Source organism: Pipistrellus kuhlii, unplaced genomic scaffold (assembly GCF_014108245.1).
Source record: "Pipistrellus kuhlii isolate mPipKuh1 unplaced genomic scaffold, mPipKuh1.p scaffold_m20_p_8, whole genome shotgun sequence".
Taxonomy (NCBI): domain Eukaryota; kingdom Metazoa; phylum Chordata; class Mammalia; order Chiroptera; family Vespertilionidae; genus Pipistrellus; species Pipistrellus kuhlii.
In genome coordinates, this window is record NW_023425584.1 from 19,772,071 (window position 1) to 19,787,256 (window position 15,186).

At 40.6% G+C, this 15,186-nt stretch overlaps 1 protein-coding gene across 4 annotated transcripts in view; it reads left to right on the top strand.

Moving 5' to 3' along the window:
• The window catches only part of HTR4 (5-hydroxytryptamine receptor 4), a 144,090-nt gene that overhangs the window by 16,896 nt on the left and 112,008 nt on the right, over positions 1–15,186 (top strand). For all 4 annotated transcript variants that reach the window (XM_036423985.2, XM_036423987.2, XM_036423984.2 and 1 more), the window contains exon 2: positions 4,504–4,576. In XM_036423985.2, the coding sequence (XP_036279878.1) occupies positions 4,551–4,576 (26 nt within the window). In that variant the 5' untranslated portion in view covers positions 4,504–4,550. The remainder of the gene's footprint in view (positions 1–4,503; positions 4,577–15,186) is intronic.

The following is a 15,186-nucleotide window of genomic DNA, read 5'->3' on the forward strand; positions in this document are numbered from 1 at the left end:
CTTCAGAAGTGACACAGCTTGTACCTGAGCATACGCCTATGCTCTCAGTTGATTTAATTAACGAGGTGGTGTTTTGTTAAGATGCTAGAAATATAAAAATGCATAATAAAAGCACTGGTTCCTTGCAAAGCCCTCTCTATGCAGTCTTCCTAACAAGGGATGTTCCTGCAATCGTGCCTCTGATTAGTTATCTCTCTCTGGTGACACAGCAGAAAATAGTGGCCGGTGGACAATTAATCAAATCAGAGGCACCAACTTCTCTTTCGTTACTACTGTTCCTTTCTCTCTAACCAATGTGTGCTGTTTCACTGGCTTGCTAAATGGCAATCATTTTAATTTGTTCATTGGGTTTAGAAGAGCAAAATATAACAGCACATATATTGTGATTGTTAAAAACTAAATTAATAGAACAAATTTGAAGGTCTAATTGGTGTTATTAAATGATCCATGATGATTCAAGTTGGTCCAGGTAATGCTGACTTTTCTTTTTTCTTTTTTAATTTCTTTATTGATTGTGGTATTACATATGTGTACTTATTCCCCCATTCCCCCCTACCCCCCATTCATACCCTTAGCCCCCTGTTGTCTTTGTCCATTGATTAGGCATATATATGCATGCATATAAGTCCTTAGGTTGATCTCTCCACCTTACCCCCACCCTACCCTACCTTCCCTGAGGTTTGAGGTTCTAATTGATGTTTCTCTGCCTCTGGATCTGTTTTTGTTCATCTGACACAGTATGACTACATGAAGTTTCCCCCCTTGTTGTAACATTTTCAAATGCATTTCCAGTGAGGTGAACTTTAGTTAGCTTTTAACTGGTTTTCCTTAGTTACAATCCCCCCCCCCCCCCACCTTCTAATCTGTATACAAATACAATATTGATTTTCTAGTATATTATGCAGGATTCTTTTGGTTGAAAATACTGGCTCGAACCCAAGTAAACTGGCTAAGGGGGGGGGGGGATTTGTTGGTTCATTCAGATGTAAAACTGTTTTAAGACACTGTTCAATCTTAAGCCTCAAAGTATGTCATCAGGTCACTGTATTCTGATTTCCTTTGGGCTAGCTTCATTCTCAGGTTCTCCCCACAAAGTGGCAATGATGATCCCCAGTAACTTTAAACGGATGGTCTATCAGTTTAGCAAAATCAGGGGAAAGAGATTCTTTCTAGCAAAAATCCCAGGTGTTGCTTTTACTAGTCTAGCTCAGTGTTTCCCAAACTTCTCTCATGATGAGAATCACCTGGTGGAGTTGTTAAACTACAGATTCCTGAATCCCAACTAAGAAGTGCTAAACTAGAATTTTTGGGAACATATAGGTAAAATTGTATACTTAACTAGTGCTCTAAGCTAAGTATACAATTTTACCTATAACTAAGTATACAATTTTAAGTATACAATTTTACCTATATGTTCCCAAAAATTCTAGTTTAGCACTTCTTAGTTGGGATTCAGGAATCCGTAGTTTAACAACTCCACCAGGTGATTCTCATCATGAGAGAAGTTTGGGAAACACTGGTCTAGCTGATGAGCTAATTAACTATGGCAGGGAATGGACTGTTTTGTTTGGCCAGTCCTGGTCATATGCTCCTGAGGGAGCTAGGGACTGAGGCAGGGGAGGGGTAGTTCTGCAAATGAAAATCTAGCTACTGTTTTCTGAGAAAGAGGGAACAGATGATTACAGCAAATGTCCATTTTCATCAGGAGATTCCCTTGCTCCTGTGGGAGGAAGTGTGATGTGATGAGAACTATGCAAGACAAAGCTTGAGTTTTGGAATTTGCAGCCCTGGATTCCATTCCCACTTTGGTCAACGGCCAGCTGTGAGACTTTGGCAAGTCAATTAACCTTTTTGATCTTTAGTCCCTTCATCTAACAAGAAAGATGAAAACTCAGAGGTTGGAAGAGGAGGAAAAGGGATAGTGTTTGGCAGGGAAACTTAATAAAACAAAATGGTTTTCGCTTGTTTTTAAATCAGAGTATTGTACTCTGGGATGATTCACATGTTAGTTACCTCCCAGTGAGAAAGTCACAAATTCTCAAACCTCAGTTTCCTCATTCACAAAAGGAATTAACTACTTAGATGACTCAACAAATATCTGTGAAGAGGATGTATCAGACATATTTCTAGACACTGAGGATATATATAATAGCGATCAAGATATAACTATGAGCTCTTGACACATATTCTCAAGAGAGAGAGAGATCTCTAATAAAGGGGCAATTGAGTGTTATATAATTGATGTGCTAGTAAGATACAATAGAATACGTAAAGAGGAATAGCAACTTACAGAAAATGAGGTCTGACATTTTACTTAGATTATCAAGGAGATTCCCTGGGACATGTCATTTGAGTAGCATCCCCGAGGCCCTGAGGGAGTGATCCACCTGGGAGCATTCTAGGGAGAAGCAGCAGGAAGTGAAAAAGGCCTGAGGTGAGGGCCTGCTTTCATGGCCAAGGAAAATAGCCAAACCCCTGAGCTTGAGGGCAGGTGAGTGTAGGCCATCAATAAAGTTGAGATCGGAGAGGAGCCGGAGCCAGATCATGTCAAGTCTGGTTGGCCAAGAGATGAGTTTGGCTTTTATTCTAAGTGTGACAGGACACCGCTAGCATTTTATGCAGGCAAGAAATGATCTGACTTACATTTAAAAAATATGATTCTGGCTATTGTGGGGAGAAGAGATGACAGTGGAGGAAGCAGGAGACCAGTTAGGAGGATGGGAAGGTAATTCCAGGGAAGGGAGATGGTTGCTTGCTGGGGCCAAGGTGCTGGTTCTGGATGTAATAAGAAATGAACAGGTTAAGGAATACTTTTTAAAATAGAATGAGTTTGCTGATGGTTTGGTTGTAGGAGGTGAGAAAATGAGGTAGCTTGGTCTCCGTAACGAGGTAAATGCTGGAACTATTTGCTGACTATTTGAGAACGTTAGGGAGGAGGAGGGTTTTGGGTTGGGTGTGGGAAATGAAGAGTTCAGTGGGAAATGCTTTTTAGTCATCCAACTTGTCATGTCTGGTAGGCGATAGCAGTCTGGGAAAGGTCAAGAATACAGCTATCATTTTGGGAGCCTTCCGTGAATAGGTGGTATGTCAGGCCACGAATAGGTGGTATGTCAGGCCATGGAAATGGATGTGACCACTAAAGGAATAATTTTTAGATGGAGGAGGAAGGAGGATGAAGCCCTATCCCTTCACTTGTTAGGGCTTTTTATTTAAGTTTTTCCAATGAATGATTATTCCAAATTCAAAAGCGAAAGAGATAGAAGTGGACAGAGCTACTTAGGTTGAGGTCAGAGACTTGCAGACTGAGCCTATCCCTCACCCGCCCCAGACCCAGACTCAGACATGCACATAGAAGCCCTTGTTAATCTGAGAGGAACAAACGTTGTAAAACCAATGAGATCTGCATCCTCCCCAGCTCCTGTGGTCTGCTGCTCTCCTTTTGGCTGCCAAGCATGTGTGTTTGGTCCGCCCCGATCAAAGCATCCCAGGTCCAAGGCTGAGTTCCATGGTTCTGTTATGTAGATAAACAGATTTACAGTTTTATCTTGATTAGATTTGATTAGAAAACCAGCAGATGGAATTATATTATAGAATGTCAGAGCTGGAAGCGAACCCAGATACCATCTCTCCCAATCCTTTCTGCTGTTGGGAAGGGGATGATGAAGCTCAGAACAAAAAAGGGACTTGCTGAGGGTAAACCCAGAAGCAACAGACTGGGCTCTGCCACCACATCCTCTGATGCATCGTGTTGTGGAACAAACGTGTTGAGAGTCAGGAATTCTTCTGAATAACAGAATTGTACAGTCAGTGTAGAGCCTATTTAGTGAGTATCAGTGAGTGTCAATCTGTTAAAGGGAGTAAGGCCTTCTAAGAGTTTATGCTGGAGGAACGTTCGATAGTTTGAAAGTCAATTCCCCTTCAACTGGGAGTTCTTAGCCTGGGTTTGAATGAATCATGGATTCTCCAGAAAGTATGTATGTATGTGTGTGCACATTTTTTTTTCCTGGGTAGAAGTTCTCAGGAGTTTACTAGTTTTTTGAAGGAACACATACTTCCCACCCTTGAAAAGGGTTTAAGAAAAATCTGAAAATCTTCATATAAAGCAAAGTGACTGACCATTGTAGGCAATGCACTGTTGTAATCATGGCAACATAGCTGCCTATTTGCACTAGCTAGTGGCCTAATGCAGGTCATATAAATGAGCTATTTCTTGGAAGAGCAAAAAAATAACAAATACACTGATTAATAGTGAAAGAAGTACCTGTATGTTTTAATCTCCAGGAAATTAGTAAAATATAAGAAAACTTTTTGCAACACTCAGTGGTGACATACCTCAATATGCTAACAGCTTTTTGTTGTGGTATTGTTTATTAAATATTTTCTGATACCCTACAAAAGCCTAATAAATAGGAAGCAATTACTGGCATTTTTTCCTTCTACCAGCGACTTGCTATTTTCCTACCTGATCATCTATCTAACTTATTATTTATTCCCACATTATAGGACCCTGTGGGTACTGAAATCCAGCTCACCCATGCCTATTTCCTGTAATGGACGAACTTGATGCTAATGTGAGGTATGTGACAGTTCTGTGTGTATTGTGCTATACATTATGGCCATCTGAACTATGAGGTCACTGTAACAAAGCTAAGGGATGTGAATTTTCTTAAGTGTTTCATATATCGTCATAAGTGTGGTTCTGTTCGATTGTTAGTGTTTTTGTTTTCACTTCTGCTTGAAAGATTAATAAAAATGGCTATAAATGTTTTGAGATGCCTATATAAAAAGTCTTCACCTAAGGGAGATATGCTATATGAAAGTATAATAGATACTTCTGTAATAGGAAGAAAGAAGATGTAATTAATAGCATAAAGCAATTTTATATCATTTATCTGTATAGCTAAACATCGAATATACATTTAAATAGCTATTTATAGCAGTTTCTCATTTGCCCACTTCTTTATTCAACCAGGTCATTAGATTATGATGCATGGAATAGTTCTGTAAACCTGAATGCCTTTTGTTTTGTTTTTCTGCAATTTCCTGCTGCCCTTGGAGATCAAATAATAGAATGGCTCCTGGGGAAGTTATTTCTTCAAGGGCTTGCTGCCGTTTTATTCGGCACAACCAAGTAGTGGGAGGAAATTGTATTCAGTAAGGCATAAGTGTTATGGGTTGGCATTTAAGGCTGAAGACTAGCTGGAGATACCGATAGCTGGAAGACTTTCCAAAAAATACATTCCTAGAGGAATTGCAGGACAGGTTCCTTCACCTGAGACCTGTAGAAAAGCATGTTCCAGGTACAGACTGGGGGCTCGGTGCCTGTGTGTGGCAGGTAGTAGAACATGTAACAAGTAGAACATGTAGAAGAACACTGTGACAAAAGGGAGCCATCAAATGTCTTGACCAAAACATTAGTGTAATGTGACGGGGCTTCCAAAGTGTACTACACCTGGGAATTCCTTAAGGGTAGGATGTGTCTCACTCATAATCCCTGGCACATGGTGGGCATTTAGGAAAGGATTGTTGATCAGCCAGCCTTCAGTGTTACCACATGTATTTCAAATGGGGTTGCGTTCTGTTACACTTTGATGTGCATTGGGGCTCTGACTGCTTGTGCCATGCCAGCACAGCCAAGGGTTCTGCAAGCCTGAGGGAGGGCCGACGAAGGATAAGGAAGACAGACAAAATGAATAAGCTGAGTCTAGGTGGATCTTCTGTGCCTGGCTGAGGCCATAGAACAGATCTGACTGCAAAGCTGATGGTTTATTTATTGTCAGGTGCAAACAAGGTAATTTACAATGTTCTTGTAAGATTCACTTGTTTTGGCAGCATTTGCTGCCCCTCCCACAGCCCGCTAGCTACCCTGGAAAGATCTAGGGAGCAGTCACAAGATCAAGCTTTATGCTTAGAGGACTGTGCCCTCCAAGCTGGGACTTGTTTGTGACTTGGCCAGCAGGTCAGTCCCAGGCTTAACCTTATAACCGCTTCCTACAACTGCTCAACAATAAAACATTTTACATGAGCAGTAGAAGCATCCTGGACTTTGTTATTTACCCAGCATACTGACTTGGAGCAGAGCCTAAGGACTTTAATGCAGATTTTTTAGGTTGGTGCCATGTGTTTAATTTCCCTCTAAAAGTTTGTGACATTATTGGTCCCCAAAAAGCACAGTGGAATCTAGAAAATTTCAATTTGATTTTAGTTCATCCAGAGGCCAAAGTGAGCAACATCAATGGTGAGAAGTTATGAAATTGTTTTAAGTTTTAGACACTGTATTGGTCTGCATCAGTTCGTTAAAATGCACTTCTTTTGAGAGAATTCAGATAGTATGACCCCTAACATTTGTAGCTTTTCAACATTTATTTATAGCAGCATTGGATTCTAATGGTAGAATACAATTCAATTAGATGAGCATTAGCCTTGGGTGCTGTCTGTCCTGTATTGCTCAGGATACACGGTACTAATCACTCCCCAGAATCTGTGGACCATCCTCTCTGTCAGATTCCCAGCCTGATTCCCTCAACATGTGCTCATCCTCGCCCACTCCCTATCTCCACCCACAATGTTGGAAGCATGCAAATGCCACAGACTTTCCACCCAGTTCTTCCTCAGTCCAGCCTCTGGGGGTGTCTATGGTAAAAGATATATTTTAGGTGCACATTTACCAAATTGTGATGTGTGGATCTCTGGTGATGCATAATGATTTCAAGTAGTATATGAATATTTATTTTAAAATATTTATTTTAAGGTAGCAGTCTTATCATGATGAATAATACTGTTTTGCACACTTAAGGTAGTGGCATGAAATTTCCTTTTAAAATAAAAAAGAAGTGTATTTAAAGAAAATGTTATATATTTTAAAAATATTGATTAACAAATGAACGTGAAAAAAATCGCGGGGGTCATATGCAAATGACCAGGGTCTAGGAACGGTTATTCTAGTTTATAACTAGATAGAGGAAAGTTTGTGACTTTAAGAGCAGAAACCAGAAAGTCTTTTTTTGGGGGTAAGAAAATGTCTTCACTTGGTAAAATGCCTAAATAAAGTACGAGCTGAAAGGCCCAAATCCCTGGCACAAGAGAGGAATTTTATTACATGCTCTCAAGATAGGAAAATGAGTGAGCAGAGGAGGGAGAAGGTTGAAGAGACGGGGTTCTGAGAAGGAGAGTCTGTGCTCTGCTTGGAAAAAGTGAAAATCCAGTGTTGCAGTAGCTGTAGGGGACTCTGAGAGTAGATGGGTTGCATATCTGCATTTGCTGGTTTGTTTTCAATGTGAATGATGCGTGTGCTGACCTCTTGTAGGATCCAGTGTTTCCGTAAAGCTTCCTAGTCTGGCTAGCCATTGAATGTTGAACATTTATTATATGTGAGGGCATCAAGAGCTATAAACTTATCATGCATTATCCTGTTCAGTTTTTAAAACAATCCTATGAGGCACGTGCCATTATTATATCCACTTTACGATGTGTGGTGACCAACGCACAAAGAGGTTCAGTAATCTGTTCAAGGTCATGTAACCACAATGCCTCCTACTTTACTGAAAACATTTTATGTGCATCTGTATGTATGTGTGAGTGTGTATTGGTGTATTGGTGAGAGGCTGGCGTGCCTGTAAATGTGATTTGTAAGAGAGGATGCAGAGTGGACACCCAAACGGCATAAGATGGCAGAAGACTAGATAAATGGGAAATTCAGAAATCTGAACAAGTTTTTTATTTAGACCAGCTGTAGAATTGAGAGACTCCAGCTAGTTTTTCCCAGATATCAGGGGTCAGAGAGTTTGTACTCAACATGTAGAACCAAATAAAATGTCCAACATTTAAGCATTTTGTCAGGCCATCACAGCCACTTTTTTTTTGTTCATTTGGCTTCATTTTAGTTTGCTAATTCAGTTTGATCTTTACTATTATATATCTGTTCAGTGTTCTTGGCTCCAAGCATCAGAAATGAACTTGCTAACATATTCAAGGGTAATTTTGGAGAAGCTACAATGTATAGGCTCGAAGAATTAAGGAGAAAATGCTGGAGGACAGAGTTTGCAAATAAATAAGAATTTTGGGAATTCTTGTTGAGCTTGGAAGTGGAACGGTGACCAACCCCAGGGAGAAGTGGTCAGTACATTTCTGCATCAGTGTGATGACCAAGAATTTCCCCTTGTATGTGGCTCAAGAGATAAAGTTCTGGGGGATGACATCTGATTGGCCAAGCCAAGTCATGTGACCAGTTCCTGTCCAGCTCTCCTATGGGGAGGCAAGTACCACTCAGGAAGATGGAATACAATGGAGGCAAGTTAAATCCTCCAACTATTTTTTTAAGGGATGGGAATAGAGACTTAGTAACATGTGACCAATGTCCAACTTGTAGCAGTTGGATATTTATGTGTGGTATTTAAATAATGTTGCTCCATGTTACATTCATTAAGCATGTAAACTGTGTGTGAGAGGGAGTTAACCTAAGTGCCTTTTCTTAAGGAGCCCATGGGCTAGCCAGAGGACAACCAACCAAATAGAATTAAACACAATAACAAAAGAACCCCTTAGTAATGAGATATACGTGAGCTACATTCTCTCTGAACAATGAGGTAGGATTTAAAAAATACTAAGTCTTGATATTAGAATTCTGAGCTCATTACTAGAATTTTCCTTTAAGGGCATCTGTTGTAGAGAGTAGGATGGATTGAGTCAGGGTGAAAAGCCGGCTGTGAATCAGGGCCTGGTTGGAAAGGCAAGTTCTGATGAGTCTCCTCCTTTGGTAAACACTGTCTCACAAACTTAAGCAGACAGTAGTCAGCTTTGCAGACATCTGACACCCACCTGATGTCATTTTTTGGTCTGTTTTCATCTTGTTGGGGCTCTGGAGGAGACAACTGCATTTTTTTTGAAGTGATGAAGAAAGGAAAATGGAAACAGTGGCTTTGGTGACTTTTCAGCAGGAACTCTTTGTAGAACATTATCAGCCTGCATTTGGACAGTGAACCTGGTGGTACCTTACCCCAGTGCTGTTCCCAATCCCTCAGTGCTACCGACTACAGCTTATTGCCTGGCTCCAGAGATAGCCCTTGCTTGTCTTTGTTGTTTTGGTTAAAGATCAGATGCTTTCCACTGACAGTTGGTTTTCCTCAGCTTGAGCATGACCCCTAAAGGCAGTCTAGGTCTCCATCCTTTTCTTCCTGCTGCTTTTTATAGCTAACATGTTTCTGCTTTCTAAGAAATCGTCTATCAATTTCTACTGTTTCCCCAAAAATAACACAGTGTCTTATATTAATTTTTTCTCCCAAAGTTGCGCTAGGTCTTATTTTCAGGGAATGTCTTATCTTTCCATGTGCTAGGTCTTATTTTCGGAGGATGTCTTATTTTCGGGGAAGCACGGTAGTTCTATTGATAGAAAGTACAGGATTCAGGTAGGCGATAAGTAAGGGAAGTCCAAATATATACAGACTCTTTCTTTGACAATTTCTCAGGATAATAGCCCCAAACACTGAGTGGAAATAAAGTTTATTTTATTTCTCTCTCTTTCTCTCTCTCTCTCTCTCTCTCTCTTTTTTTTTTTTTTTTTTTTTTTTTTTTTTTTTTTTTTTTACCTTGGCTTCCTCCTACCCTTGACTCATCTCCTTGTCCCATGGGCTTCTACACTTTCCTGCTGCCTTGCCTCTGTTTAATAAGAAAAAGTTGGGTTAAGATTCTGTTTCTCCTCTATAGATTAACTATTGTGCTTTCTCATGAATATTTCTCATTTAAAAACAAACCAAAAAAAAAAGCATCTTATAGGAATGATGAATTACATGAATGGTAAAATTTTCCTCCCTGTGCTAGGGTTTCTGGGAAACTTAGAGCCAAATTTCTAATTACTATTGCACTTATTAAAGGTCTCTGGGCACTCACAATAATTCCCACCTGCCTTTATTTTTATTTCTCCAATGCCTTCTGTAGCTTTATCTTGTTTTCTCTGCTTTCTTAACAATTTGTTATTCTAGAGGCCTGGTGCATGAAATTTGTGCACAGGTAGGGTCCCTAGGCCTGCCCAGCAATCAGGGCTGATCTGTGGGGCGACTGGTAGGGTAATGGGGTGGCAGCTGGCACCTGCCTTGGGTGGCCTGGAGGGGAGGGGCTGGAGGCTGCTCTTGTGTTGAACATCTGCCTCCTGGTGGTCAGTGCACATCATAGTGACCAGTGGTTCCACAGGTTGTCTCCCCCCCTCCAGTCTATTTGTATATTAGGCTATTGTTTATTTTTATAAGCCACTTTAAGGAAGGAAGGACAGAAGGGAGAGGAAAGGGGGAAAAATTTTTTTCAAGAAAGAACCAGTTTTCCAGGGAAGAGAATCTTTTTTTCTTCTTCACTTGGTAGGGCTTGATGCCACTTGCTGGGGAGCCACTGAACAATGTCAAATAGCATATCAAAATGGCAAGCTTTTGCATAAAACACAGAACATCTGACTAAATACCAAAAGTTGAATACTTTAAATTCTTTTAAAATTTGTTTTAGGGAGAGGGAAGGAGAGATAAAGATAGAGATATAAATAGAGATAGAGAGATAAAGAGAGAGAAGAAAAGAGAAGAGATAGAAGAGATAGAAGAGAGGAGAAGAGATAGATAGAAAAGAAGAGAAGAGAAGAGGTAGAAAGAAGAGATAGAGAGGAGAGGAGAAGAGAAGGTAGAGAGAGATAGAAACTTCTATTTGTTGTTCCACTTATTTATGAATTCATTGCTTGATTCTTGTATATTCTCTGACTGCGGGGTCAGTCTCCCAACCTTGGCATATTGGGGTCATGCTCTAACTGAGGTACCCAGCCAGGGACTCAAAACTTGAATACTTTAAATATAAAATGGAACCTGCGGTTCACATGTGGCAACATAAATTAAAACATTAACAAAGGTGAGTAGCGAACTTTGAATTAAATTGCCCCATTGCTTTAATTCTGTCATTGCACTAAGTTGAAAATAATTATTTCAAATCAAGAAATTATTTGGAAATCAATGTGATTACAAGAATTAATTGAAACGATCTGATTTTGGCAAAGGAAAGAGCAATTTTTTAAATAAAGGGGTTAACTTTCAGCTTGATTATTAATACTGGTGGCAAGACATGTATTTCACTGACGTCTGAGGATAAAGTTAGAATTTTTAATGCTAAATATCATAAAGGCTTGAAATAGCTAACAGAGGTTGAAATCCATGCATAAAGCTTGTCAGCTCCAAAGACTTATCAGTATGTAATTGATTTGCAAGTGGAGTTAATTTGTGTTTGTAACCTGGCAGTTGGAATGGTGAATATGTACACCTTTCAGGCAGTGAAATGTTTTGCAAGAAATCTCCCTGCAGGCTTTGAGACTGTGACATGCCTTAGCATAGAAGGAGGAAGTGAGTGAGTGGGTAAGGTTTAAAAGGAGATATTTTTATGTTGCTTCAGAAATGTAAATGAGAATAATACCTGATTGCTTGGCTGATAAAATGGTTGATAATCCTTTGGGTCAGATCAGGAGCACAGTGAATATGAACCGGAACTCACATTGCAGGGGACACCCCTTCTGTGCCATGGAATCATGGGGGGCCTCAAGCTGGACACCCCAGAACCACCAGGGGGAGAGGTCACGCTCACATTTCTAAAGCATTGGTCTCGGGAAATGTGTGAAATTTGCTGGCTGTAGAACCTTGAATAATTATCTCATCTCTCGAAGCCTTTAGAGTTAGCATCTGAAAATAGGATTTTTGGGAGGATTGTAAGTGATGTAGGTAAAACTCTTAACATAGTATGTCAATCATAGTAGGCATTGGACAAATGGTAAATATTGCCTTTAGTCATCAAAATAATGGTGAGATAGAGGCTTTTATGACCACTAGGACTGCTAATCAGTTACTACACTCTGTAAACTTGATTGCTTAAAGTCCGTATCCATTAAGTGGTTGACCTTAATTTTGCTAAAAGTTTTTGACTATTTATTTCCGGTAAGGAAATGGAGGCTTCCAAAAATGATAGAAGACCTCAATAGTGGGCTTGTCAGGAGCATAATTGGGCTGAATCCACTTATTTTGTACCCTGTCCAGTCCCGTTTTTTCTTTACACTATTTCCCATGAACTCGGGCACGTTCCTGTTTGGGAACTGGAGGATCTAGGACTGCATCCTGTGTCTTTGTGACTCCTCCTCTTGAGCTCCATTCAGTTCAGTCAGCATTCCTTCCTACACAATTAATCCCTTGATGGATGACCTCTGTTAAGAGGAAAGCACCTTGGACTTGTTTTTTTCTGCTTTATGCCTGTGGATGACCAGTCTGGAAAATGGAAGCTGTCCTATAGATTTATATTTCAAGCAGGAAATTGGTCACATAGCTCCCTGGGAGGGAAGAAAGAAGGGATGTTAATCAGAGGTCAGGAAGCTTCAGGAACCTCAACCCTGTCACATGCTGCCGCCACTACATTTGTTGCTCAAGGAACCATTTCCTGCTGCGCTCATTATGAAGGCACCTCCAGATCCTGGAGGAAAATTGTACTTTTTCCCCTCTTGCAGTCTAGTTTCCCATTCTGAGCCTCTCTGCAGAGAAGCCACTGGGCAAGGAAGTATGGAAAACATAGATTTCAGGCTTCTTCCCTCTCCGATGGGGATCGGTGCCTGAAGAGAGTGGCAAATAAGAGCACAGCTTCTCCCCTGTAATCTTGCTTCCTTCTGGAATTTACAGCTCTGGCATGGATGCATTTGGCTTCACAAGCCTTCAGGCTCACCTGTAACCATATTAACATACACATCTGGATCAATGTTTCTGAATCTTCATCTCCTTGACTGTAGGAAGCTATTGTTTGGCCAGTTCCCTTGTCCACGTGTTTTTGATTGTTGCTAAAGATGGGTGTTTGTAAATGTCCCTGACTCTGTTCTGCTTCTCCAGCTGAATTCTGCCAACCCTGCACTGGAACCATTCCTCTGAGGGGGTAATCTGAATCCACCCTGATGGTCACCCTGAAGAATGACCAGTTCCCAGGAGTCAGAGGTTGTGCCTTGGCTCTAGTAACACAGAAAGCCTCTTGATATTGTAAAGTGAGATGAACATGCATTCTGGGTAATACTTGGTCAAAGTGGGTCCCCTTCTAAAATTGCTTGAGACAAAAGTGTTTCAGAAACCATCAATACAGTATTGCCTATTCTCAGTCCTAATCTTTTCCCAGGAGCATACAGCAGGGTTGGGTCTCAATGTTACATGTTCTCAGAACTACCACTCACACCTTCATTTAAGCCTCTTGCCTAGTCCACACTTGTGAATCCAATTCCTTTTCTTATGACTCCTTATTGTCCCTCAGTCCTGCCAGGCATCACCAGGCCTTATTAATTTTTTAAAGAATCATTTATTGAATTTTAGAGAGAGAGGAAGGAAGTGGGAGAGAGAGAAACTTGGATATGAGAGTTATTGATTGGCAGCTTCCTGCACACCCCCTGCTGGGGATTGAGCACCCAAACCAGGGCATGTGTCCTGATTGGGAATCAAACATGCAACCTTTCGGTGCACAGGATGATGCCCAACCAACTGAGTGAGCTACACCAGCCAGGGCAACAAGCCTTATTTAAATCTTAAATTTCCATAGGATTTTTAAAAGATAGTTCCACTTGTGTATATCTTTGCATGCAAATAGCCAGGTAGGGATGGAGGTATTGCCTAATTTTACAAAAAACAAAACAAAACTTTTATAAGAACCCTTCAATTCCAAGCTCCAGTTCAGTCAGAATTTCCTCTAGACTTAATAGAATTAGAGTATGATCTGTATTGAAGGGTCACCTGGATTCCAGAAAACAGGATCTTTTTTTTCTGTTTAAAAGAATAGGTCATTATGGGATTCAAGAAGCATATGACTGATGTGGAGAGTTATTTGAAATCCTTCCCAAGCTCCTTTGATAATCTGGCCTCGAGCAGGGTTGGTGGCTTCTTGAAGTCTCATGAAACACAAAGGGTTTCAGTGAGGTTAAGTGACTTTTTCTAAGCCCACACAGCTAACAAGTGATTAACCTCTCACTAAACCTAAGTCTTTGCTTTGAAAATCACTGATCTTTTCCAGTTACTTTCCAAGGTTCCAAAGACAGCAAATTACTTCATAAAGGGTATTTAATTTTGATTAACATGTCACTTAATTAAACATGCCTAATTCTGAAAAGTGGATTTAGACAGCACTAGGAGAGTATTAAATCACTTGTCACTCGCTGCCTTGATCATTTACTAGAACAGTTTGCTGCAGCTGAGAGGTTCAGATGCTCCTCTAAGCACGTGACCTATCTGCTCTCCTTTCATCCCGACAACTTTGGGAGTTCCTTAGGGCATATGGGCTAAACGTTTGTGTCCCCCTGGAATTCATGTGTTGAAATCCCCACCCCCAATGTGGTGATAGTCATAGAACACGGTGGGGTCTTTGGAAAGTAATTAGGTCCTGAGGGCAGATACCTATGAATGGGAGTAGCACTTTCATAAAAGAAGGACCCTAGAGAGCTCTCTGCTGTCCACATGTGAGGACTCAATGAGCAAAAGGCCATCTGCATGCCAGGAAGTGGGCTTTCACTAGACACCAGATCTACTGGCACCTTGATCTTGAACTTCCCAACCTCCAGAACCCTGAGGATAAATCTGTTGTTTAAGCCATCCAGTCTGTGGTAATTTGTTATAGCAGCCCCTGGACCAAGATACTCACCAATAGTGTCCCTGTTATTACATAAGGCTGACTGAGGCAGAAAGGGATCATGATTTTGTCTAAAGTCACATTTCTAGTAGAGGTGAAGCTAGTATTTTCACCAAAATTTGCTAGATGTTAGAGTCTATTCTGTGAGCCTCAGAATTTGTTTGTGCAAAGATTTATGTGCAGTAGAGGGTCTATCATTGGACGTTTTTAGACTTGGGTTCCCAAACTGAAGGCCTGGCATTTCTATTTGTTTGGTCTGTCCAGGCTTTGAAAAATTAACTCAGGGACTCAATTAGGAGGCTGGACCTTCTCCAGTTTACTAGAGTAACAGTGATTCCTATTGTCTGAAAAGAAGGCATTTGAACTATTACATTTTCTTCTGCAGCTACAGCGTCCAGTTGTTAGTGAGCTGTATGTGCTTGCCAGTCCCTTGAGGCTTTTTACTTTATCACTTAAATTTGGAAAATAGTGGTAAGAATCATCTCCAACTTATAGACCATATTATGACATTTGGTACCTGCAATTTTCTCCTGG